Here is a 26,550-nt window from a genome sequence, read left to right as displayed (position 1 = left end):
CTTTGGGTAGAATCTAAGTATCTATTGACCTGGGAACGTGGCTGGTCCCTTTGCGGGCTGGAAGAATCCGGGGGGGATTTGGTGAAATAGGTTTGTACCACCGGCTGTGGCCTGCGTCAGTAGCTTTGACTGATAGATGTGATTTACCACTTTAACAAGGTCTCGCTCTCATCCTCTTCTTTCTTTCTTTATTAATAAACCTTTTGATTTTAGATGCGACAGGATTGGCCAAGCGTGGTGGTTTGGGTGAGAGCTAAGTATCTACTGACCTGGGAATGTGGCTGGTCCCTTTGGGGGCTGGAAGACTCCGTGGGGATTTGGTGAAACAGGTTTTCATAACCTCTCACCTGCCCAGGAGCGGGGGGGGGTGGATTTGCTGAGACTGGTTTTCACAACCTCTCATCTGTATACGGAGGGATACAGGTGGGGGCACCAGGAATGGTAGAGAGCTTGCAGGATTTGCTTGTGTAACTTCTGGCTGGCCAGAGAGGCGGCAGAGGTGCTCTTTGTAACTGTTTAGGTTTGCCTTTTGCAAGGGAACCTCAGTCTGTAAGTGGCCCAGCTTTGGCTCTCTTAGCAACACCCTGGAAACCTCCCGCGTATTACAGGTGATACCTGTTGTTCAGCTGCTCCTGGCACTGCCGGATGCGGCCGCTGCGTGGGTGCCCGCTCTCGACGAGGCTGGCAGCCGCTCGGTTGACCCCGTCGATCTGGGAGGCTGCTGTGCTCATCTCCTGCTCCAGGATGTCAAACCTGCAAGCACACAGGCAGCGCTCCGCAGGCGGGCCCTGGGACTGTGCGACGACTCAGCCCTGGGGCTGAACGCCGCCTCCCTGGCCGAGCCGGGCAGGGGCCTGGGGCGTGAGGCGCGGCGGCTGGTGCGAAGCGCCCAGAGCCAGCACTGACGGATGCAGCAGCAGCACCAATGCGGATGATGGCTTGCGGTGTTTGCAAGCAGAGCTGGGAAGGGCTAGGAAGAGGGCTGGGGCTGCAGCACATACAGCAAGGCCCCGTGCCCGACATTGAGCACGGACAGAAGGGAGCCAAGCGGGTTAGGAGATACACACGCTCCCTCGCATCCGACCCTGGCTCGCCGGCATTCAGGGGGTTCTGTGGGAAGGGGGCAAAGGCAGGGGTGTGGGAAGAAGTGGCTCCCCTTTGCTGCATTAGCCCCAGGCCCTATCGGTGTCGAGTTAACTCAAGGTCGAGGCTGGGAGGCAGGGGGAGGTGGGTGTCTGGCTGACCCCGAGGGCGGGAGCTCGAGTACCTGTGCTGCACTACATCCAGGTCCTCCAGTGTGTCTGGGATCTCCATCCCCTCCAGCCACTTCTCCTTCTCGCTCATCCAGAGCTCGCAGGCGTCTGTCTCGTTGAAGATGGTGTAGAGGTCCAGGGCATCCTGCAGCGTCTGCCTGCGCAGCTCTGCCAGGGCCACCACCTCGGCGTAGAGGGCCTGGATGGCCTGCAGCCGGTTCTGGAACTCGGGAGCTCCCCGCAGCTCGGCCGGGAAGCTCTGGGCCTGCCGGCTCAGGCCGTCCATCACGGCCTTGTTGGCCGCCACCTCATCCAGCAGGTCTCCGTGCTTCCTGACCAAGGCCTGCGTGGAGGAGTGGTCATGGCCCACCTCGTCGCTGGACACCAGGCGGTGGACATCTTGCAGCCAGGCCTTCAGGTCGTCCGCCTCCACCTGGAACTGGAAGAAGCGCTCGGCGTCCTGCAAGTTCTTCTGGCGGAAGGCAGCCAGCTCCTGGAGCTGCGCCCACAGCGCCTTCACCGCCTCCATCCTGGCGCGGATCCTGGGGGAGCCCAAGTGCTGCCGGGCCACCATGTCTTCTCCCTCCTGGATGGTCTGGCCCAGACGGATGCCCAGGCCCCGCAGCTCGTCCTCAAAGGCCTTGTGCTTCCGCTGCAGGGTGAGGACGCTGGTCAGGTCCTTCCCGTAATCCAAGGAGGAGTAGACCTGCTCCTTCTCCTTGATCCAGCTCTCCGCCTCATCCAGCTCCCAGAAGAACTTCCACAGGCGTGTGGACTGCTCCAGACGGGCCTTCCTCTCGGCAGCCAGGGCCTGCAGCTCCTGGTGGCAGAGTTCCAGGTGGCCAACGCGGTTCCGGATGATGGTGGGGTCGCAGGGCCGATACCCTACGCACGGGGCGGGGAGGGGAGAGAACACAGGCAGCTTTAAAGCCGGAAACACCAGGCAGGGAATCAGAGGGGAAATGTCTTCCATAAGCGCTCAACAGCCATCCTGCCCCTCACGCCCACCAGGCTGGGGTTCAGTCCGTGTGTTCAGGTAGGAAGGGCCACATGTCCCCTCCAAGCGGTATCCTCATGGCAGAGCCGGCCCCTGGAGAAACTAAGGCTGTGCCTGCCCCGCAGCGGGCAGGGGTCATCCCACCTCTGATCGACGTCCATGCACTGAGAACGGCCCAAGCCCCCAAAGGCTGCTGCGAGGGAGTAGCTTGAGAAGAGGGAGAGCCCCAGCAGCCGGTTTCGCAGCGGGCCAGTGCTCTGACAGCCGCCCCAGCTGTGAATCACCTCCCAGCTACGGCGCAGGCCATGCCCGTAGCGCCGGGCCCAAAGTCATGCAGCTGGCGGCAAAGCCCAGGACAGAACCACATCGCCCCAGCTCTAGACCCTCTGCCACTTGGTGTGCTTGGTTTCAGTGCCCGGCCCTGCCCTGCCCTGCCCTGGGGAAGTACGAATAGAGCCAGCTTCACAGGATCATAGAATCCGAGGGCTGGAAGGAACCTCAGGAGGTCATCTAGTCCAGCCCCCTGCTTCAAGCAGGATCAACCCCAACTAAATCAGCTCGGCCAGGGCTTTGTCAAGCTGGGATTGAAAAACCTCTAGGGATGGAGATTCCACCACCTCCCTCGGTGACGCATTCCAGTGCTTCTCCACCCGCCTGGGGAAACAGTTTTTCCTAATATTCAACCTACACCTCTCCCTCTGGAACTTCAGCCCATTGCTCCTTGTTCTGCCGTCTGTCACCACTGAGAACGGTCTCTCTCTGTCCTCCTTAGAACCTCCTCTTCAGGAAGTTGAAGGCTGCTATCAAATCACCCCTCACTCTTCTCTTCTGCAAACTAAATAAGCTCAAATCCCTCAGCCTCTATTTGTAGGTCATCTGCTTCAGCCCCCTAATCATTTTCATTGCCCTCTGCTGAACCCTCTCCAATGAGTCTACATCCTTCCTATACTGGGGGGCCCAGAACTGGACGCAATACTCCAGATGTGGCTTCACCAGTGCTGAGTAGAGGGAAATAATCACTTCTCTAGATCTGCTGGAAATGCTCCTCCTAATGCACCCAATATACCATCAGCCTTCTTAGCTGCAAGGACTTCCAGCCCTGAGACCTGCAGCTTCTCCCTGGAAAGACGTAGGTAAAAGCTGAGCCACCCTGGGGAAGGCAGAAAGAGCAGGGGATGGTGCAGGGCAGGGGCTGGGAGAGTCCAGAGCACGACCCTGTGGTCCCTATGGGAGGCTCTTTCCCAGCCTCATCCCCGCAGCGAGGACGAGCCACTCGCCGTTTCCACCTACCGTCGCCGTTGGCGAAGGCCAGGGCTGCCGTGCTCACAGCCTGCACCTTCTCCGCCTGGAAGGCCATGTCAGCTTCCAGCAGCTTGTGCTTCTGCAGCAGGTCCTCCGCCTCCAGCAGGTGCTTGCCGAGCTCGGGCGAGGAGAGCCGCGCCTGCAGGGGGCAAGAGAGAGTCGCACTGTGGGGGCGTCTCATTCACCCCGGGGTGGGCACCACCAAAGAAAAGCTAAGTTTCCTTTCCCGCAGCCCTGGCCTGCAGCGTGGGACCTGCGTGGCTGCTGTGGTCCCAGATCCCTGCTCTAGACTCTTAGGTTCTTGCACTGACTTACCATGAGCCCTGGGGCATGGAACCCCGGGTGCCTCAGTTTCCCCCAAGGGACGGGGCAACAGTCCCACGCTTGGCTCACATAGAGAGGGGTTGGAAGCGTCATTAATTAAACATCTGTACCAAACAAGTGTAGGGGCAGACAACCGGCTGGACCCCAAACGTGTCCTGGGGCGCCTGGCACCAGAAGGCAGGTGCCAGGTGATGTTGCTATCATAGGAGCAGGCGGGGGGGAGTTGTTCTGGGCTGTCCGAGAAGTTCTCTACTCGGAACGTGCGCGACGCAGGGTCTACAGTGCCACGCTGCACTGGTGCCAGTCCAGTGGGGGAGCTCCTGCCAAGAGCTCCCGCTTGGACCTCCCCCTCAAGAAGCAGTTCTTGGGGGCTGCCTGGGAACCAGGCACAGGGTGCAGGGCTGAGATCTTGGACCGGGAGGTGCGGGGGAGGGGACCTGCATGCTGTTTAGGACCATGTCTGTTCCAGGACTGGGGTACGAATCGGGCAAATAAGCAACACGCCCCCACATCAGTGGCGCCCACAGCTGCTGCCACTCGGCAGAGAGGCAATATTAGGGGCTAATAGACAAACAAAAGAATACACGCTAGAGGCCTGCCCTGTGCTATAGGCCCTGAGATTATTTTTCCCCAGAAGACTCCGCCCCTGAAGCCCCACCCCTCCTGTCCTTTCCCCCTGTGACTCCACCCTCCCGCCACCTCTTCCCACCCCTCCTCCAAGGCCCCACCCCCACTGTCCTTCCCCCCCTGTGGCCCCGCCCTCCCACCACCTCTTCCCACCCCTCCTCCGAGGCCCCACCCCCACTGTCCTTCCCCCTGTGGCCACGTCCTCCCACCACCTCTTCGCACCCCTCCTCCGAGGCCCCGCCCCCAGTGTCCTCTCCCCCGTGGCCCCGCCCTCACTGTCCTTTCCCACTGTGGCCTCGCCCTCTCACCACCTCTTCCCACCCCTTCTCTGAGGCCCCGCCCCCCTGCCACCTTTTCCCACACCTCCTGCAAGGCCCCACCCCCACTGCCCTTCCCTCCCCCATGGCCCCACCCTCCAGTCTCCTCTTCCCACCCCTCCTCTGAAGCCCCCTCCCCACTGCCCTTTCCCCCGTGGCCCTGCCCTCCCGCCACCTCTTCCCACCCCCTCTCCCACAGCCCCGTCTACACACTGCCCTGCCAGCCACCAAAGAGCTGTGGCGGGTGGGGTGCTGAGCACAGAGTCAGCGCCAGCGTGTCTGAGCAGCACGCCCCACAGCGAGCTCCGGTCCAGCCCCCGGAGCAGCCCAGACACCCACGGCCTCACCTTCATCTCGTCCATCCAGCCGATGCTGCGCAGCATGTCCTGGAAGAGCTGCTGTAGTGTGAGGTTCATGTCCAGCCGCTGGCGCCGGGCGCGGAGCAGCTCCTGCAGGAAATCCCACAGCCGCAAGATGTTGTCCTGCCGGGCCTTGATGCGCTTGATGTCGTGGTAGTTCTCCGCCTCCAGCTCCCGGGCCACCTCCGCGATGGCTTGCACCCGCTCCTGGTAGGCTGCCGTGTCCGTCTCGATGGCCTCGTGCTTCTTCTCGGCAGCCTCCACCGCTGGCAGGTCGCAGCCGAAATTATCCTGCCCAGAGACGGCCCGGGTCAGTCACAGTCCCCGCGGCGGCCGCGCAGCTGAGAGCAGGACAGGGGCTTCCCGACCCTGTTAATGGGAGTGGGGTCCCTCCCATTTTTTCAACCATGTGCAGAATAAATTTTGTTCTGCGCACCAAGTCACATGTGGACGTGCACCACCAAGGGAAACACAGGCTGTGGGTGGTCGGCTGATCAGCTGGGCAGGATATGACTCCCTCCTGGGCGGCCACCCAACCACTCAGCTTACAGGGAACCCAGGTGGAGGCTTCAAACTCTTTTGGTCGACAGCTCGGGTGTCTATGCCTCTGCAGGCGGGAGAGCAAACAGGCACCAAACACGCCCCAGCCTTGCCCCTCCATGCCTGTGGTTAGCACAGAGAGCAAAGGGGCCATGCTCCAAGGGGAAGGCGGCTCTCAGGGGGAACCCACCGGGAAAGGGGGATCACGCACACAGCTGGGCAGATGGTGGGTTTTTCGCTTTGCTGGAAAACCTGAATATTTGGGAAGTGGGAGAGCACTGTTTTTGGCTGCACCGAAAACGAGTTTTATTTTTCCTATTTCATTTCAATCCCAGTCCAACATTTGCTCCTTTTCTCCCCGCTGCCACAAAAAGGAACCATGAAGCCCAAATGTCAGTGGGAACCGGACAAATCAAACCAACTTTCCTTCCATTCCCTTATTTTTTTTATTAAAGAAATGCTGCCAGTTTGGCAAAGCTGCTGCAAAGTGGGGAAACGTTCCTGCCTCGCTGAATCGGCGTTTTTCTCTCCAAAAAGGCTTCGGAGAAAATAACTAGGCCTGGCTCTAGTTGCAGGGGCCAGGCCGGATTCATCACAGAGATGAGTTCTTCCCGCCCGGTTGCCGAGCTTTAGCTCGTACTGCAGTGGCACCGGCTGTTTGCTTCGGTGGGCCCGCGGTCAGGCCTGGAGGTGATACAAGCTGGGCACACGCAGCAGGGACCCCAAAGCAAAGTCTGGGGCATGGGGGATCTTTTGTCCCGGAAAGGGGCGTGGCCTGGGGCAGAAGGGGCGGAGCCAAGGACAGTCAGCCCTTCGTGCTGCCCAGGCTGCGTGGCAGCCCCAGCATTCCTGTGGCACCATCGGTGGGCTCGGGCACAAGCGGTGCAGCCGGCTGCCGCTCTCTGGGCGCAGGCAGAAGCCGGGAACAGCAACGCCCGGCTTGGAAGAGCAGCTTTGGGCTCGCCTCGCACGCTGCCCTCCACGAACCAGCAACCCCCCAGCTCCCCGGCCGGCTGCGTCCCCCTACCTGGGCCAGCAGGCGCTGGTTCTCGCTTAGCCATGTCTCCCGCATGGCCGCCTTGCGGTCGAAGCGCCGGGCCAGCTGCTCCAGCTTCTCCTGCCGGACGAGCTCGTTCCTCAGGGCCAGCTCCCGCTCGTACTCCGCCTTCTCCAGCCATTCCCAGGCCTGCTCAGAGGCACCGCAGGCTCGAGTGAGGCTCCACCCGGACACAACCAGGCGGCTACGGACGGTCCTTGGCATTCTGCTCCCAGGCTGACCACCAGGCCACCCCCACTGGCCCTCAGCCCCACGGGCATCTTGTCCCATTGGCAGAGCCAGCAGGCCCGTCCGTGGATGTCCACACTACAGAGTTATTCCGGAAGAGCTTAATCCGGAGTTATTATTCCAAAAGAAGCTATTCCGGAATAATGTGTCCACACTACAGGGAGGCCCCTGCATAAGCAAAACTTACTGTGAAATAGCATCTAAACACACAACAGAGCCTATTTCGCATTAGACCTCTGCTTCCCGGGGCTCTAATCCGAAATGCTACGTCTACACAGCAGCTTATTTCGAACTCGCCCCATTCCCTGTCTAATAGCCACTGCCAAAGAGGCGCAATTCCTTGGCCAACGAGGCATGCCAGATTCGGGATAAGCTGACTGTGACGTTACTGGATTTTTAAATTAAATGGGAGAACCAAGCGCTTGGCTGCCTCCCCCGCTGGCTGGCCGTTCCTCCACCCCTTCCCCTGTGTATCCAGTGACAATGGGGGCGGGGGCAATGAGCCAGCTGAAAACAAGCCTCCAACGTGGAGCACAGCTCCAGGGCCAAAGAACGCAGCCAGGTGGGGGCAGCCTGGGGGAGCCCCTCCCGCTTGCTCTGTGTCTCAGGGCTCGTCTATGCTGGAGTCAGAGCTGCGGCTTCAGCGCATGAGGCTTGGATCCAGCCAGCTTGGGTGCAGGCATCAGTGAAGCTGCACCGCATGGGCCATGTAACAACCGACCCCTCTTTTTTTTTTTCCCATGCAGGGGAAGAATAAATTTTACGTGCACCCAGGCAGGTGGGGATGCGCACCACCCCCAGCCACACCCAGTGCCGGCAGTGGGTGTTCTGCTAATCAGCTGGGCAGCACCGGACTCTCCCCGGGAGGCCGCCCAAGTGCTCAGCAGACTGGGAGCACTGCTTGTTACCCCAGTAGGGCTCTCAGGTTGGAACAGGAGGCGCTAGATCAAAGCTGGCTGGGGGTGTCTTCACGTGCTGCGGTCAGCCCCTGGCTGCCGTGCAGCCCTCCCCGAAGCGACCCCCCCAACGCAGGGGGAAAGAGCAGGCTCAGGTACCCGGTTGATGTCGGACACGAGTCTGCCTTCGTGCGGGGTGTACACTTTCTGGTTGTTGGCTCGCATCCGGGACTGGATGGTGAAGAGCAGAACCTCGAGATTCCCCTTCTCCTGGAACCTGCACAGCGGAAGGGAGGGATTATGGACAACGGCCAGAGAGAGCCGGCCCCTTCTGCACTATCGCCGAGGGACCGCGTGCTCCAAGCCTGCATCCACCATAGCTCAACCCTGAAGGCGTCAGGGGCAGGGCGCAGGGCTGGGCACGCCAGCTGGCAGAACATCTGGGTGACTGTGGGGTGAACTTCGGCATGTTCTCACTGGGGGGCAGTTCTCATGTGCCACTCTGCAAGGCGTGGGCAGGGCCTCCTCTGGAATAGCGCGACCAGCTCTGGGCAGCCAGGCTCAGGAGAGATGAATGTGAACTGGACCGGGGCCAGAGAAGAGGTTGGAATGCCTGGAGCAAAGGTCAACAGTCCCTCCTTTTTCTTTTCTCCATCCGGGGTGGAATAAATTTTGTGACATGCACTGAGGCTGGTGTTCATGTGCACCACTGATAGAAACACAGGCGGCTGGGGGCAGGCGGGAACACTGGGGGAGACCCGAGCCCAGCCAGCTCCAGGGCATAGGAGCTGCAGGATGCACCACTGTGGGGTTAGCAGAGGGCAGGATCCAACCCCCAGCCGTAGGGTCTGACCAAGACTGTTCCCCAGCTACAGACAGGTCCCAGGCCCATACAGGTTGAGAACTGAGCTCCCTGCGAGCTGCACAACCTCACAGCAACCTTGTCAGTGCCGCACAGAAAACCCGGCAACCCACCTGGCCTGGACTCGCCATGATGCTACTGCAGGGAGAGAGAGCGAGGAGGGGGAGTCCTCTTCCCCCACCGTAGCCCTGGGGCCCTCTGCACCCCAAGCCCCTCATCCCCAGCTCCACTCCAGAGCCTGCACCCCCTGCCAGATCCCCCACTGCACCCCAACCCTGTGCCCCGGCCCTGAGCCCTCCTCCTGCACCGCAAACCCCTTCCTCCCGCCCCCGCCGTGTCAATTTCACGATGGGCACTAGCGCAGTGACGACGGGTCGCATGGCACCCTCCGAATCGGCGCCCATCACAAAATTCATTCCGCACACGGGCCTGGGAACACTGGCCGAGACGCCCTGCTTCGGGCCTTGCTTTCCGTCCAGGGGCTAACGCGAGAGGCAGCGCGGCCTAGCGGGCAGGGCACCGGCGCAGGCATCCGCTGGAGGCGGGCTCGATTCCCGTCTGGGCTGTGACCGTGGCCGAGCCGAGGCTGCCCCGTGCCTCAGTTTCCCCCCTCCTTTGCGACGCCCGTTGAGCTGGGTGGATGTAAGGCCGGTGGTGACGGGGAGCATAGCACAGCGGGGGCCCGGGGCGGGGGTGGGGGGACCTTACTTGGGGGGCTTTTCCACGGTGCGGTAGGTGCTGAAGTGCTGCAGTTGCTGCTGCGTCCCGCTCAGGGAGTTGGCGAAGGTGCGGCTGTTGAGCACGATGATGGTTTGCTCGATCCAGGTGAGCAGGTCAGAGGCCAGGCCGCCGTACTTCTCGATCATCCCCTCCGTCTCCATCAAGTGGTCCATCACCTGCCAGCGAGAGGGAACAATCGGCACCGGCAGCGTCTGAGCCGCCAGGGACCTGCTCCCGGGGTGTGCACGGAGGGAGGCGCACGGCGAGAGCCCCAGGTCCTGTGCCATGCCTGAGGGCTGGGCTGGGGCTGCCCCCATCCTGTCCCCTGCCAGAGCCCTGAGCCCCTATCCTGTCCCGCACCAGAGCCTTGACCGCTGGGCTGGGCTGGGGCTGCCCCTGTCCTGTCCCATGCCACAGCCTTGACCACTGGGCCACGCTGAGCTGGGCTGGGGCTGCCCCATCCCATTCCAGCCAGATCTGTGACAACCAGGCCATGGGCGGATGTGTTAGGATGGGCCCCTCACATCCCACACCAGAGCTCTGACAGCGGGTGGTGCTAGGCTGGCGTGTTCTCTCTCTCACTCCCTTTTGTTCTCTCTTGGGCCTGGAGAAAGGGACGAGCTGTTGAGCTGCTGCAGAATGAAAACGACCTCCAAAACATGGACCTTGTTGCTTTCCAGCCAGGCCGTGCCCTGACGCCTGGCCAAAGGGACTGAGCCGGGGCCCTAGGGCTTGCAGATGGGTGGGGCGGAAAACGCTGTTGCTGGGGGTGGCTGAGCCTTGCAGAACAACGTGCTGATTTCACAGATGCATAGGACTTAAAGGTCATCCTGGGCAGCCAGTCACAGCTTCTGCAGAGCCTCGGCCAGCGATTCCCGGGCCAGCCCGGACGTGGGACAGGGGCTGTCTCACAAAACAGGGGGATTGGGCAACAAAACGGCAAACGAACGCTAACTCCGATGAATGCAAAGCGACACGCATCGGGAAAAAGAATCCCAGCAGTATGTACAAAATGCTGGGGACTGACTGAGCTATAACCACTCGTGAGAGAGATCTCCGAGTTATGGGGGAGAGTTCTCTGCAGCATCCACGCAGCATGCAGCAGCCGTCGGAAAAGCAAACGGAAGCTTAGCACTCATTAGAAACGGATAGCACATAAGACACAGAATATCTCATTGCCTCTGTGCAAATCCATGGGAGGCCCACGTCTGGAATCCTGTGTACATATGTGGTCGCCTTGTCTCAAATAAAGATACCTTGGCATTGGAAAGGGCTCCGAAAAAGGCAATAAAAATGATGAGGGGTTTGGAACGGTGCCACATAAAGAGAAACTAAAAAGATGGGGACTTTTCAGCTTGGAAAGGAGGATACACCTCTTGGAGAGTTGGAAGGCATCTCAGGAGGTCATCAAGTCCAGTCCCCTGCCCTCTTGGCAGGACCAAGCGCCCTCTTCCCACCCTTTTTTTTTTAAAAAGAAAAAAAAAAAAGAACTTATTTGCCCCCTCAAGGATTGAGCTCACCACCCTGGATTTAGCAGGCCCATGCTCAAGCCACTGAGATATCCCTCAAGGTGGAGATGATTGAGGCCTACAAAGCCATGACTGGTGTGGAGAAAGCAAATGAGGAAAAGTGATTTATTTGCCCCATAACACGAGAACTGGGGTCACCAAACGGAATTAATAGATGGCCGGTTTAAAGGGAGTATTTTTTCATGGGCTGCACAGTTAATCTGTGGAACTCCTTGCTAGAGGATGTTGTGAAAGCGTTAACCCTGATTTTAACAGGGTTCAAAATCAACTAGCCTGGGGTCAGCAACCCTTCCCAGGCGGAGAGCCGAAACGTGGCCTTTTGACCTCTAGGTACGGTCTGAGCTCCGGTGACACCTTTTAAAGTCATTAACAGTCCTACTTACAACGGCTTCATTAAGAAATAAATGATGCTCCGGAGCTTTGCCGGTTAGGGGTGGTAGTAGCATTAGCTGGTCTTTTATTAACCCACGGGCTTTGAGCAAGTTCCCGACTGGATGTGGGAGGAGGGACGGGGCTGAGCTTCCACCTTGCCTGCTCATGAAAGTCAGCTGGCATGCTGCTCTGGGCAGCTGTGCTGGGCGCTGCTGACCGCTGAACTGGATAAATTCATGGAGGACAGGCCCATCGATACTTACTAGCTCGCATGGGCAGGGATGGTGCCCCTAGCCTCTCTTGGTCAGAAGCTGGGAATGGGGAACGGGATGGATCACTTAATGATTCCCTGTCCTGTTCGTTCCCTCTGGGGCACCTGGCATTGGCCACTTGCGGAAGACAGGACACTGGGCTGGATGGGCCTTTGCTCTGACCCAGCGTGACCGTTCTTGTGTTCTCACTTACAACCCCACCTGGATTTTACAGGCAGTAAGCCATGGAGATCCCTCCCCACCCCACTCCTGCGTCTGTTCTCCCATTGCTTCGCTCCGCTTCCTGTTGAGAAGTTGCCCTCTCTTTCTAGCCTGGATGTATTTAGATTCCCCGTCCCGCCAGGGTCTTGCCTTCTGTCCATGCTCCCCACGGCCCGGGGCACTGGGCTGGCCTCCCCACGCACCGGCTGAGCAGTTTATGCCCTGCAAACGCCAATGCGTACAAACCTTGGAAGACACAAGAGCTCGTGTGTGCTGCATTTTCACATACGCTGCTTTGTATGAACTTCTTGGGCTAGACCTGTAGCTGGTTTACGCCCACTGACTCCAGTTCACACCAGCTGGGGATGTGGCCCTTTCAGATGATGGCTTACGCAGCAAATGTGTGTCTGATCTAAGGCAGAGCAGGCCCAGGAGAAGCCTGCAGAGCCGGTCCCCTGGGTACAGCTCTCGAGGGCTATGTTTTGGTAGCATCCACTGGGTTTCTATCCCTTGTACCTGTGTTATACAATTCCTGTCAACTTGCACAATGGCTTTGGGCTCCGTGAAGCCTGACAAGAAGAACTGGAAGCTCTTGGCACAAGAGAAGGCCCTGGCGTCCTGCACTCACCTTGCCAACCCGTTTCCCTTCCACCGCCAGCACCTTCATCTTGGAGAAGTAGTGGTAAAAGGCCACCACATAGGTGATGATGGACTTCTCATCGGGATTCTCCGTGAAGACATCTGCAGGGCGGGGTGGCAGAGAAGGGAGTTAAGGAGGTTGGGACGAAAGGCCTGGCTTGACACGGTAAGCAGGAGGCTTGTGAGGCACCAGTATCAAACCCCCAGTGCCCTCCCCAGTTACGTGCACCGGTGCATCCCATTTACCCCACCGCCTTCCCGCTAGGATAGAACCAGAGAACACTAGAGTTGGAAGGGACCTTGAGAGGTCTTCAAGTCCAGCCCCCTGCCCTCATGGCAGGGCCAAGCACCACTGAGACCATCCCTGATAGATGTCTATCTAACCTGCTCTTAAACATCTCCAGGGATGGAGATTCCACCACCTCCCCAAGCAATTTATTCCAGTTTTTAACCACCTGACAGTTAGGAACTTTTTCCTAATGTCCAGCCTGAACCTCCCTTGCTGCAGTTTAAGCCCAATGCTCCTTGTCCTGTCCTCAGAGGCCCAGGGGAATAATTTTGCTCCCTCCTCCTTCTAACTCTCTTCTAGATATCTGAAAACCACTACAAAATCCCCTCTCAGTCTTCTCTTTTCTAAACTAAACAAGCCCAGCTCCCTCAGTCTTCCCTCCGAGCTTCTGTTCTCTAGACCTTTAATCATTCTTATTGTTCTTCTCTGGATTTTCTCCAGTTTCTCCACCTCTTTCTTGAACTGTGATGCCCAGAACTGGACACAATACTCCAGCTGAGGCCTAACCAGTGCAGAGCAGAGCAGAGCAGAGCAGAGCAGAACCATTTCTCATGTCTTGCTCACAACTCTCCTGTTAATGCATCCCAGAATCATGTTTGCTTTTTTTTTGCAACAGCATCACACTGTTCACTCATATTCAGCTTGTCACCCACTATGACCCCTAGATCCTTATCTGCCATACTCCCTCCCAGACAGTCGCTTGCCATTCTGTCTGTGTGAAAGTGATTGCTCCTCCCTAAGTGAAGCACTTTGCATTTTGTCTTTATTCAACTTCAGCCTGTTTACCCCAGACCATTTCTCCAGTTTGTCCCCTTCATTTGGAATTCTGACCCCCTCCTCCAAAGCAGTTGCAACCCCTCCCGGCTTGGAAGCATCTGCAAGGATGACGGGGCCAGGCACATACAACAGCAGCCGCTGAGCGAGTGAAAAACCCTTCAACAGGCCGTTCATGAGAGCAAAGCCTCTCTCCAAACCCCACTGTGATGTCTCCTTTCCCGGGTACCCAGGATCGTGGGAATCGTGACATTCCTGGAGGGAAACTGCCCCCCCCGAAGGCAGTCATTCTGGGGAAGCTAACTGACTCCTTGGGTTTACACTCATGTTCCAAAAAGGCCAAATGTCCCTCCCCAGCAGCAGCCGCCTTACAGGGCACAGGAGGCTACAGCTGGCCAAAGCAGTCCCCTCACGCCCAACGCAAAATGCTCCTTATGACGATTACAAAGGAAAAAGGACGCCCGTCCTCCGTAGAGCCCACAGGCAGGCAGGGGCATTATCTCCAATTAACAAATGGGGAAACCGAGGCTTGGAGAGGCAGTGACTTGTCCCGAGTCATCTGCCAAAGCCAGGAACAGAACCCGATGGGCTGGTGCTCCACCCAGCAGGCCACACTTCCTCCCTCCCCACACTGGGGCTTGCAGCCGGGGGGTGGCACTCGTGGCAGTTGCCTTGAGGGGGGGTCTACATAGGAGATGGGGCGGGGGGAGGTCCTTACCTTCGGGGTCAAGGAGCTGGGTGATGCCCAGCTGCCGCTCTGCCACGCTGAACGCGTGCTCCAAGTTGTGCCGGGCGTTGGAATGCTCCAGGTTCTTAAAGTCGATCAAGTCGGGCCTGGCGACGCAGAGGAGCTCTCAGAGATGCGCGAGGCCGGTGGAAAGAAACACCGCGCGATGAGGCCCTTTCCGCCCTCCTCCCTGCAGCCCCCAGGTGCCTCGCGGTCCCCAAGGCCTCCCGCCAGCTCCCCAGTGGGCACAAGGGAAACTGAGGCACAGAGGCTAAGGGACTAGCTCGAGGCCACCCAGCAAAGCAGGGAGGTGCCTCAAGTCCCCGGGCTGCATACAAACCATGGGGCTTTTCCAGCCCCAGAGCCGGGCCTCAGTGAGGGGAGCGATGCACTGGTCCTGCCCCTGGGCCGTGGGGCTCTTACCTGTGCTTGTGAATCAGGGCATTGAAGGCCAGGCCGTCCTTCCAGCTGGAGGTGAAGTTGGTCACGTTCACGTGGGGGTAGCTGCCGAACAAAGAGGAAACGAGACGTCACCGGCTGGTCCAAGAGCCCGGGAAAGCAGAGGAACCTACCGAAACCAAAGGGGAGCCGGGAGCCTGAATCCCCGAGGAAGCCCCTTGGGAGAGCCCAGCCTTCCCAGGCCCGCCTGCGTTTCTCAGCCCCAAGGACAGACCCTGGGGAGGTTGGATGCGCCCAGCAGGCCAGAGGGACACTAGTCTTAGGGATCTGTGTGCGCGTGAGAAGGTGGCAACCCCAGGTGCTGTTCTTCAGCTGCTGGGCCAGGAAAACGCTGGATCCCACAAGTCAGGCCCGGGGCTGGTGTGCTTCTCTGCGGGCATTGGAAGGGGGACAGTGATGAGTTCCCAGCTAGTTGGCTCATACCCCACTGTCTTCATCTGACACCAGAGCAGCAGCGCCTCTTTGGCAGAGCGTGTCTCGCGGCCTTCCGGGGTCTGGACGATGATGTCTTCGATCTGAGAGAAGGGAAAGAGCAGTCCAGGAGAAACCCGAGTCTCCGGCCGGGGCCTCTAGCCGGCTCAGGGATGGGTGTGCTAGAGAGCTCCTGGGACCCGACCCAGTCAGGAAAGGCCGGCGCTTCCCCCGGCTTTTCCTCCCGCTCGGAACAACGAGGGGAGAGGTAGAAATTTCCCACGGGATGGGAAGGCAGAAAAATGGGCATTTTGGCAAAAGCGGAAGGAAGCAGGTGCCAAGCAGGCAGAGGCCCTAAGGGACTTTTGTGTCCTCACTGCCCCAGGGCGGGGAAGGCAGCTCTCTCCCCTGCCCACCCCCTGCCACAGACAGCAGCTTCTGCCAGCCCCCAGCCGGGCTCCTTAAGGTCTCTACCACAGCTCAGCTCAGGATGCAGAGGGTAACCTACCTCCTGCTGTCCTCCTGTGCCAGCCCCAGCCCCAGGGGCAGAGCGTGTCCCTGTTGTGCCAGCCTGGGGCAGAGATTTTCATAGAATCATAGAATACTAGGACTGGAAGGGACCTCGAGAGGCCATCGAGTCCAGCCCCTGCCCCAATGGCAAGACCAAGTACTGTCTAAACCATCCCTGATAGACATCTATCTAACCTGTTCTTAAATATCTCCAGCGATGGAGATTCCACAACCTCCCTTGGAAATTTAGTCCACTGCTTGACCACTCTGACAGTTAGAGGAACTTTTTCCTAATGTCCAACCTAAACCTCCCTTGCTGCAGTTTAAGCCTGTTGCCTCTTGTTCTACCCTCAGAGGCCAAGAAGAACAAGTTCCCTCCCTCCTCCTCATGACACCCTTTTAGATACCTGAAAACCACTATCACGTCCCCCCTCAATCTTCTCTTTTCCAAAGTAAACGAGCCCAATTCTTTCAGCCTTTCTTCGTAGGTCACATTCTCTAGACCTTTAATCATTCATGTCGCTCTTTTCTGGACCCTCTCTAATTCCTCCACCTCCTTCTTGAACAAAAGATGTTTCTTCTCACAAAAGAACTTGGGAGTGTGTGGAGAAGGCTGGGTTTAGTCCAACTGACGTGGGATGCAGGGAAGGGCCGGAGGCGAGGAATTTCTCAACTCAAAGACAGCTTTAAATGGACGAAAAGGAGCCAGGGAAAAGCTGACCCCCCCCCCCCATACACACACACACACACACACACACACACACACAAGGCGTTTCGGATTCCGCCTCGTTTGGGAACAGAAGCTGGTTGGCACCGGCACAATCGGCCCAGTTAATTGAAAAGGGTCAAAACGGAAACAAAAACGTGGTGTCGGTTTCGGTTCGGGTCCGTTGTTTGGCTCTTCGGCTCGGGAAACCGGTCTAAAGTTTGACTGGGCTCTCAGACTGGGAGGGAGTCTCCCCCCTGCAGCGGTGCAGGAACGGGGGGGGGAGGCCCCTTCTTTTTATCAGCTGTGAGGGCAAATGAGGGGACTCAGAGGGTGGAGATGAGGAAACAGGAGCAGGGCCTTGGGGAGAAGGGCAGCATGGGGGCGGGGCTTGAGGGGGAAGGGAAGGTGCAGGGGTGGGGCCTTGGGGACAAGGGGAAGTATGGGGGCAGGGCTTCAGGGGGTGGGGTGGTGCAGGGGCAGGGCCTCCAGGAGTAGGAGGCATGCAAGGGCGGGGCCTCTGGGGGTAGGAGTCATTCAGGGGTGGAGCCTCAGGAGGTAGGAGTCATGCAGGGGCGGGGCCTCAGGGGGAGGAGTTATGCAGGGGCGGGGCCTCAGGGGGTAGAGGTGGTGCAGGGGCGGGGCCTCAGGAGTAGGAGTCGGGGGGGCGGGCAGGTCCTCTGTAGGAAGAGGAACATGGGGCTGGAGCCTCGAGGGAGAGGTATGTGGGGGGTGGGGCCATGGGGGGAAGGGCATGTCCCAGGCCCCAGTGTCCTCACCCTGCTTCCCAGCTCACCTGCCCTCCAGCCCCTGCCCAGCCAGCCACCCCCGCACCCGGGACAGGCAGGGAGCGGCACCTCTGCGGAGGCCACTTCCCTGCTGCTCCTCCTTCCGCACCCCCGGCCCCCCGCACGCAGCACAGCCTGGGCGCCGGAGACCAGCGTCCTGCGGCCCCCGGCCCTCCCCGGCCGGGCGCGGAGCCGGACCTACCTGAAAGCGGAGGATGATGGTCCAGATGAGGCCCAGCACCAGCCGGTGGTTGCCGTCCACGATGTCGTGGGAGCCCACGTTCTCCAGGTGCACGTGCTTCTCCTTGAGGAACTGCAGGGCCTTGTCCACATTCTCCAGGCAGTGGATCCGCATTCGCCCCTTGGTGGGCTTGGGCTGGGGGAGGACACACGAGGCGCCAGTCACGGCCTGGTGCCACAGTGCCCTCCTCCCGGCCGCCGGCGCGATACAGTGCCAACACGCCAACCCTCGCTGCCCCCTTCCCACCGAATTCACCCGCCCCAGGGTGATGTACTGGGCAGGGCGGGTCTCCATGCTCCACCGCCCTCTGGCTAATTCCCACGCGCCAGCAGAGGCCAGTGCTGGCAGGTGGCTCAAGCAGCCTCCGGAGCAGCGTGGGGGTCCCTCCGTCACCTGCCTCTGCAGCTGCAGCAGGGACTCGTACCCAGTGGGTTTAAGCTGTAAGCCCAGAGCTGGGAGCTGCAGCCAGGCTGGCTCCTAGTGCGGGGGAAAGCACGGCCCTGGGACCGAGTGTTATCTAGGGTCCTTTGTTTTCATGCCTGGTAGTTTGGGGTGGGAGCAACTGGTGTCCCCGTGCGAGAATGCCCAGCATTCACCCGCAGGCTCGCACGCCCAGCCCCTCTGCATGTCTGCTCGCTCAGTCCTTCGCCGCTGTGCTCAGGCTGCCAGCAAGGGGCCGGCTGGAGGGCGGCTTCTGTGGGGTGGACATTTGTCCACGGATCCCACACCAGCTTCTCTCTAAGTTTTTTCCATCTCGGGTGGAATAAATTTTGTTCTGTGCGCAAGGCTGGGGGCGCTCTGCTAACCAGCTGGGCGGCTCCTGAATCTCTCCTGGGTGGCTGCCCCAGCGCTCAGCTGACAGTAACCCTGATCCTGGGTGCAGAACCCTCTCCTGCAAGCCCTGCAGGCCGTGGACTGCTCCTCCACTGATGGACGGTGCTTCCGGTCCCTCGCCGCGTGGGTACGTTCCCACGGGCAGACATTCCCATGAGGCATTGTCTCCCCGCCCCAGAGGTGTGCCATGAGGGATGAAGTCCCACCAGGAGCCTGGGCCATAGGGGAGAAGGGCAGGCAGCCTGAGGCTCCAATTCCCACGTGGCCGGCACCCACCAGGAGCTCCCCCGAGAGCACTTCCAGGAGCTTCATCAGCATGCGCCCGTCGCGGAGGTCCATGTACAGGTCGGAAATGCGGCAGGTGACGCGAGCGAGGTGGGAGTTCACCCACTTGGTGAAGGTTTTCTTCTGCACGGCTTCCCGCTCATCTGCAAGGGGAGACAAGCCCAGCGCCCCGCTGCAGACCAGAACAGAGCAACCACCCTGCCCAGCACCGCCAACCAGGGCAGACCCACGGTCCCATGTGTGCAGGGGAGCTCGTTGGCCCAGACTTTGCTCAAAACCCATGCAGGGCGCTCAGGCGTCAATGGATCCCGGCACCGCAGCCGGGGGCAGGGCCGCCATGTGGATTCAAGGGGCCGCAGGCAGTGCCAGTCCCCTTCGGCCCCGCAGAAGCCGGTGGCTGAGCAGGAGGGAGGTTTTTGAGCATCATTTCATAAACTTCAGCAACACACCGATGAAATATTTTTCAAGCTGCGGGGTGGGGTGGGGGGCAATCCCCGGCGCTTAGAGCCATTAAATGCGACGCCTCCTCAGAGCCATGAGCCAGGAGGGCTGTCCACTGCCCTGCGCACGCCCACCATTGCTTGGTGGGAGAAGCATGTGGCGTTTGGGGCTCTGGTGAGTGAGTTAGGGCAGGGGGTGCTTGGCTCTGCGGGAGCGGGAGGGCACGGAGTTAGAGCGAGGAGTGGGAGTGGTTCCTGGTCCCGGAGGATTGAGTGACCGTGGGGAGCTGGGGTGCCTGGTTCTGGGGGAGGGGGTTGGCACTGAGCCTCGCATTGTATATTTATTTGTATCTATCTATATAGAGAGATCTATTATATCTAGATCGACTGGATTTCTGTATGGAGGTAGACAGATAGATAGATCGATAGAAGGGATGGGTGGGGATAAACAGACAGACAGACAGATAGATAGACATGTATGGGAATGGATAGATAGTAGAAAGCATGTATGGCGATGGATGGATAGATAGCTAAGTCAATATGCAGGTAGACAAAATGTGTGTATGGGGATAGACAGATAGAAGGTGTGTATGGGAAAGAGAGAGAAGGTATGTATGGAGATAGATTGATAGCTAGATAGATGGGGTGGGTGGGGATAAACAGACAGATTTGTATGGAAAGGGACAGATAGTAGAAAGCATGTATGGCGATGCATGGATAGATAGCTAAGTCAATATGTAGGTAGGTAGGTAGACAGAATGTGTGTATGGGCATAGATAGATAGATGGGGTGGGTGGGGACAGATAGATAGATAGATATGTGGCTCTTTGCACTCTAGCTGTGGCTCTTCATCCCTAACTGCATGACCACCCCTGGTTTAAAGCAAATTTTAAACGAAGATCCTACAAATGCAGTAATTACAGAAACTGGCTGTATGTATCTGTTAAATGGCCTCATTCCCACTTGAGTGATATTTCATAGGTTCAATGTCCTGCTAACAGGTCTAGGAGGCTTCTTCCCTTTTCAAGCAAAGCAGCAGAAACTTAACACTTTGAAGACTAACAACATGATTGATTCGGTGGTGAGCTTTCGTGGGACAGACCCACAGGACAGGGAGAGGAAGAGACGGGTCGCTGGGCAGTGAGACAGTAGCGGTGCCCCAGATTTTCAGGTCCCCTATGCAGCTGCATGTTCTGCATATGGGTAAGGACAGCCCTGGCCATCGTACACTGCATGTCCTAGGTCCCTAGACTCCAAGGCCACAGGGGACCAGCGTGATTATATACCTCTGCGGTGTCCATCATACTCTCCGCTGGCCACACACGGCAAACGAGACTCCACGGCGTGGGGAAATGCAGCTCGTCAGAGCCACACGTGTGGACCGCCCTCCGCCCGCTCCGCGCACACACCCCCCCACTTGGCGGGACAAGCGCGTGGTACCAATGGTGGAGATAGCTCTTCCTGCAGCTCCTTCCCGGACACAGCCCCTCTGTCCTCGGTGGCTGCAGGCCGGTGCAGCTCCTGCTGCCCCAGCCCGGAGCAGTGTGTCTCCTGTGACCCCAGCGGCCCTGGTGAGTCGCTGGAAGCAGGGGGAGGGGGGAGCCGGGGCTGCGGTGAATGCGGAAGGAGGACAACCACAAGCGTAGGCAGCCTTCGGTTACCGCTGGACACCACCGAGCTACTCGACCATCCTACGACGAGCAGGCCGGGGAACCGCCCCCCACTAATTCTGAGCGCAGAGATTTCAGCCAAACATCCCACCTGGATTTTCAGGTTGCAGGTGATGGAGGATCCGCCGTGACCACTGGGAAAGTGGCCCAGTGTTTGATTATCCCTGGTGTTAAACCTGGACACCCTGTTTCCTCTTGGAACAGGCCCAGCTGTGGGCGCTTGGCAGATCGTTGGTTGGCAGACTGTAGGCGCCCTTCCTGCATTTCAGTTTGTCATTTCAACCCTTCGAGGCAGTGAGCCAGCCCTGCCTTCCTCTTACCCAGGGGAGCCTGATTTTTCTCTAGGAATTCAGTTACCAAGTACCAAAAAAGCTGGCTGAAAACTGAAACAGTTCCCTTTGGGAATGCAGCCCATTCCCTTCCGCAGGCCAGGCTACCTGCTTAGACTACAAAAAAGCAGTCCTGTTGCATTTTAAAGACTAACAATATAATAACAGAGAGGGAGCCGCGTTAGCCTATATACTCCCAACGATACTATCAAATTCTTTTAACAATATAATGTATTTGTTCGTCTTTAAAGTGCTCCAGAACTGCGTTTTTGTTTTTGAAGGTACAGACTAACATGGCTACATCTCTGGGGATGGCTCAGACTACATCTCCCAAGATGCACCATGGTTCCACCTCTTGGAGAAGGAGGAAGGTGGTGCATTGTGGGAGCCCCTGGCCGGGGTGCATCATGGGGAACGCAGTCCAGCTGAGTGCCCGGCGCACAGAGGAGGATGGTGACATGAGGCACCTGAACTACAATTCCTATGAGGCACTGTGGCACCATTTCTGAATTGCAACAGCTGGAGTTTAGGGGCAATTGTTTTCTGATGGAAAAAAATCCAATATTTTCCTTAGAAAGCAGAACTTATTGCAAAAAACCAAACCCATATTGGCCGTGTCTACACTTACGAAAAACTTCGAAAGGGCCATGCTAATGGCCAAATCGAAGAATACTAATGAGGCGCTGAAATGACTATTCAACACCTCATTAGCATGCTGCCGGCCACGACAGTTTCACTCCCCTGCAGCTCATCTACACAAGGATCAGCTGATGGGAAGAAGGGGATTCTGACATTTGCAGGGTCCTTTCAAAAAGGACCCCTGTGTAGACGAGCCGGGGGCGAGTGAAATGTGGCATTTTCGAAGTGCAGCGGCTGGCGACACGCTAATGAGGCGCTGAACATTCATTTCACTCCAGCGCTTCATTCGTATTCTTCGAGTTGCCCGTTAGCCTGGCCCTTTCGAAGGTTTTCTAAGTGTAGGTGTAGCCGTTTGGTCAAAAACACAGCGTTCCATCCAAAAAAAAAAGTTTCTCATTCAAAACAAATTTCCAGTCTATTTCCGGTCCCATGCTGTCTCCGGCGCTGAAGACGTGGGTCTGCCCCACGAAAGCTCATCACACAATCAGTTATTCTGTTAGTCTTTAAAGTGCTACAGGACATAAGATACAGTCTAAGACAGCCACCTCTCTGCTACCAGCACCCTGACCACCTGAGGCCACCGGGCTGTAATGCCGCCTGGAGCCTGTGAGAGGCAATATAATGCAATTACATGAGACTCTCCCCATTAGGCTCTGACAAAGGCTCACATCCCCCGTCTGATCTGACTTGTTTTTTCCTCTTTTGATAAGTGCTGTTGATACTGGGCCATTTCCACCTTGCTGAATAGACCTCGTCAGCTCTGGCCCTCCCTCTTACTGGGACCCCACTCTTTAAATACCCCTCTGAAAACACCCCCCCATAGGATAAAAATTTGAAGTAGGCCACGATATTTGCTAAGAACCACTGTTCCAAAATGGAGTAAAAGCCCCCCTCCAACCCCAGCCATGTGGGGAGGGCCTCCCAGTTGATGTACAAGTCCCTAAGCAGCCACATTCCCGGAAGGGACCCTGTGGGGAGGGTAACTGGACTATAGTCAAAGAGTGACTGACATAATTCTTTCACTAACTGCTGCTTTGATCCTGCTTTGCCCACTTGCTTTGATTCTGTAGAGATACCACGAATGGTCATGTCCCTATGGAGATTACATCAGGACGCCAGACGAGACATCCCTGCTCTACACATCAGTGTAATACAGACGAGACATCACTTTATACGTCCATGGTGGGTCTGCACTCTTCAAAGGACTTACAAATTGTTCTGTGAACTGTGCACAGAAGCTCTTTGTAACTCCCAGATTGTTTGCTAATTCACATGGGTTGCTCATTGATTATGCTCATTTCCTTACTGTCTGCTCCTGTCCTTCCCTCTGTCTATCAGCTCTCTACATAACCAATCACAACTTGGTGCCTGTCAGCGCATGCTGAAACTCAGCCAAGTTCAGAATCACTCCGCCAGCTGGTTGTAATAAACCTTTGTTGCTTTACATACAGCATCCAGGCTTTATTCCAACACCCCCACTCACGCATCTGACGAAGCGGGTCTTTACCCACGAAAGCTGATGCTCCAAAATATTTGTTTGTCTATAAGGTGCCACAGGACTTCTTGTTGTTCTCGAAGCTACAGACTGACACAGCTCCCTCTCTGATAAATGCAACGCAAGTTACTATGACCAGTGTTAGGAAGACCACCTTGTTCCTCTTACAGTGCCTGTCTCTTTCTAGCACTGGAAATGGTTTCCTCTGACGCTTTGCAGAGCTAGAAGGGACTTCAGAAGGTCATGGAGTCCAGTCCCCTGCCCTCTTAGCAGGGCTAAGAACCATTTCACCCCCTTTTTTCCACCCCCCATCAAGGATTGAACTCCTAAACCCAGGTCTAGCAGGCCAATGCTCAAACCACTGAGGCTGCAACTTACCCAGCTACAACACATGGCTAGAGTGCACCTCCGTCTCTCTTTCTCTCTCCCTTTCCCTGCCATGGTTGCACTGAGCCCAGCTCTGGGGTGTGCCACGCACAGGGAGCGCTTTCTGGCTGCGGGGCATGGGGAAGGTGTTTCGCATTTGCAGCTGGCAGCTGCCTTTCCCTCTTCACTAGCCTCCTGTGTCCTCTGGACAAAGTGCCAGCGAGGGGCTGCAGCACAGGGCGGCCGCCTGCTTTACTCTTGTGTTCAGCGTGGGGCTGGCACCAAGCCCCTCTCCCCGGCATTGGCGCTGCGTGCACACAAGGCATCTCCCCCGTGGGAAACGGACGCAGAGTCTCCTAGGGAAACTCTACATGCAGGTGGCTGGTCCCTTTAAGGGCCCTGAGCATAGGCACCCAGTCGGCGGGTGATCAGGGGCCAAAGCACCCAGGGAGCAAACCCACAGGGCTGGCTGCCTTTTAGCTATTTTCCTACCTCACTTGAAGCTCTTCAGCAGCTCCCCCCACCAGTGGTTAAGTGGGGCTCTGCTGCCCCTGGGTCCTCTCTGCCCCCCTCCCCCCACGGGTCTTAGGGCAGGGGCGGGGGGCACATGGGGAGAGGATCTCACTGCAAGGGGGTGTACAGTCAGCAAGCCAAGGCACAGTGGGCGCAGGGCCTGGGGGTGGAGCCTGTGTGGGGCTCCCACTGGCAAATGAAAATCCAGTGCCTATGGGAAGGGGTCTAATCCTGCCTCTCCGCACCTGCCCTGAAGGTGGAACCCTATGGTGGAACCACCAGCTGGGAATGCCAGGCTGCACAGCTGCAGCTGGGCTGGGCTAACCCCTGCAGGCCAGAAAGAGCATCAGTGGGACCTGGACTGGGACTAGAACTTCTGACTCCAAGGGAGAGACACTGAGTTGGAAAGAGGGAGGCCTAACAAGAACACTCCCCACTCCCAGGTCTAGTTTGCTCTGCCTGAAGCAAAAGGGGAAACCGAGGCAGGGTGCCACAAGGCCGCCCCAAGGAGGTGGCCGCCCCATTGCGGTCGGCTCCTCCTGAGCCGCAGCAGCAGCTGGGAGCCTGGTAAGTTGGAAGAAACACTAATAATTCATCTGTTTCAAGAGTGTCCATCATGGCTGGGTGCAAAGGGCGGGCGGAACACCAAGCTGGGAAAAGGGGATTCTCATGCTCCCGCCAGAGTGTCTGGCTCCCTCTGGGCCGGGCAAGGGAACCAGCCTGTTGGTCATCACCGTGGGTGGACTGTAGGTGCCAGGCGGCTCCTGACGCACTTACACAAGCAACGCGGCGGCTCGTGGTCACGTCTTTCCCACGACACGAGGGCTGGATCCTCCCCCATATGCTCCGTGCCACTCGTGACTGGCGCTGCGCCACAGCAATTCCCCATGGGCACAGGGCCCCCTACAGACATCCTGCCTGGACGTGTAGCTTAGAGCGACCCCTTAGCAACTCTAAACAACACCAGGGCTGGGCAGTGCAGCGCCAAGGGTTATGTTTGGCTGCCCGGTAGCTCTCTTGCCTGTCTGAATTCCTTGCACAGAACTGAGGCCTTAGAAATCGAGACACGGCTCATCATCCGGGCTCGACTCAGCTCCCAGAGGTGGCGACTACAGGGTGCAAAGGGACCCTGGGAAACAGGCGCTCAACCCTTGCTTCTAGTAGCTTGTGGAGGGGAGCAAATCTGTTCCAAGAGTCTGTTTAGAAGCAGACAGACATTCTCGGCTCTGTCGCCAGCCTGCTGAGCGCCTCGGAGTCTGCTCCGTGCCTCAGTTTCCCCACCTGCAAAGCACAAATAATGATCCGAGCCTCCTTTGTCGGGTGCTTTGAGATCTACTGATGAAAGGTGCTTGATGAGGGCTAGGTTCCTTACCAACGAGGCCGCCTGCAAATCACTGCATTGTTCTCAGCCAGGGCAGGAGCTCTGGAAATGCAGAGAACGCCCCGGCATGCAGAGAAAGCCAACCGCCACAGCAAACGGGACTTGGCGTTTTCCCACCCGGCTGGGTTTTCAGCAGCCACCTGGAGTTGTGACTGAATATTTGCCAAACAGCGTCTGTCCCCGCCCTGCGGAAGACAGCCGGCGTTCGGCCAGAAAACAGAAGCACTAAAATCAGAGTGACCTTTCCGGCTGGGGCACCGGGCAGGAGGGTTACAGAGCTGGATGGCAGAAGGGGTTTGGAGGAAGAGGCAGAGAGCGGCTGAGGGGTGGGGGAGATACGGGGGAGGGGCGCTGGCTGACCGGGGGCGGGAGGCCGGGGCCATGCGTGCATCTGGGTGAGAGGAAGGACGCCCCAGCATGGGCAGAGAAGCCGTGTAGGATTTTGGCTTGTTTGGTGCTCAGCCTGTCCCGACCAGGCACTGTAACTCGGAGCAGTTCTGTGCCCGTCTTCCCAGGGCTCCGATATCTCAGGCCCAGACTTTTATTTTTCCTGGTGAATGCTCCACCCCTACTCTGCCCCTGAGGCTCCACCCCCACACACCGCCTCTTTCTCTGAGGCCCCGCCCCCACACCGCTTCATCCCACCCCTGCTCTGCCCCCTCCCCAAGGCCCCACCCCAAACACCTCCTCTTCCCACCCCTTCTCCGCCCCCTCTCCTAGGCCCCGCCCTCACACCACCTCTTCCCACCCCTTCTCCGCCCCCTCTCCTAGGCCCCGCCCTCACACCGCCTCTTCCCACCCCTGCTCCGCCCCTCCCCAAGGCTCCGCCCCTCACTCCGCGTCTTCCCACCCGCTCTGCCTCTTCCCCTCCAACGGCCTCCCCCACCCCCCAAACAGGCAATCAGTGCAGCTGCTCAGCACCCCCTCTTCCGGAGCACCCACAGAGCTGGCGCCTACGTCTGGGTTACTCCTCAGTCCCAGACACCCAGGGGACTCCAGACCACTCTAGTGAGTTTCCAGCCCCCCCAGGGCAGAGTTTAGTCCAACCAGCCAGCGACTGTCCACTCATGAGAGGATTCCCCACTCCATCCCCCCAAAGCTCTTCAACCCAAGGGGACCCTGATTCCCCCCGTGTCCCCCGCGCTGGGGCTGGCCGCCTGCACCCCGCCCCATCTGGCTGCGGTCACCGGGCCCCTGA

At 58.2% G+C, this 26,550-nt stretch overlaps 1 protein-coding gene across 5 annotated transcripts in view; it reads right to left on the bottom strand.

Annotated features, from left to right (window-relative positions):
- Positions 1 to 26,550, bottom strand: part of SPTB (spectrin beta, erythrocytic) — a 113,572-nt gene that overhangs the window by 62,947 nt on the left and 24,075 nt on the right. For all 5 annotated transcript variants that reach the window (XM_074998146.1, XM_074998142.1, XM_074998145.1 and 2 more), the window contains 13 exons: positions 18,511 to 18,662; positions 17,362 to 17,535; positions 15,168 to 15,259; positions 14,709 to 14,789; positions 14,277 to 14,392; positions 12,485 to 12,597; positions 9,471 to 9,658; positions 8,060 to 8,177; positions 6,747 to 6,905; positions 5,168 to 5,470; positions 3,541 to 3,691; positions 1,268 to 2,138; positions 616 to 753 (listed from right to left, as the gene is read on the bottom strand). In XM_074998146.1, coding sequence (XP_074854247.1) covers positions 616 to 753; positions 1,268 to 2,138; positions 3,541 to 3,691; positions 5,168 to 5,470; positions 6,747 to 6,905; positions 8,060 to 8,177; positions 9,471 to 9,658; positions 12,485 to 12,597; positions 14,277 to 14,392; positions 14,709 to 14,789; positions 15,168 to 15,259; positions 17,362 to 17,535; positions 18,511 to 18,662 — 2,656 coding nt within the window. The remainder of the gene's footprint in view (positions 1 to 615; positions 754 to 1,267; positions 2,139 to 3,540; positions 3,692 to 5,167; positions 5,471 to 6,746; positions 6,906 to 8,059; positions 8,178 to 9,470; positions 9,659 to 12,484; positions 12,598 to 14,276; positions 14,393 to 14,708; positions 14,790 to 15,167; positions 15,260 to 17,361; positions 17,536 to 18,510; positions 18,663 to 26,550) is intronic.

Source organism: Carettochelys insculpta, chromosome 6 (assembly GCF_033958435.1).
Source record: "Carettochelys insculpta isolate YL-2023 chromosome 6, ASM3395843v1, whole genome shotgun sequence".
In the NCBI taxonomy this organism is placed as follows: domain Eukaryota; kingdom Metazoa; phylum Chordata; order Testudines; family Carettochelyidae; genus Carettochelys; species Carettochelys insculpta.
This window is presented reverse-complemented; position numbering and strand designations above follow the sequence as displayed.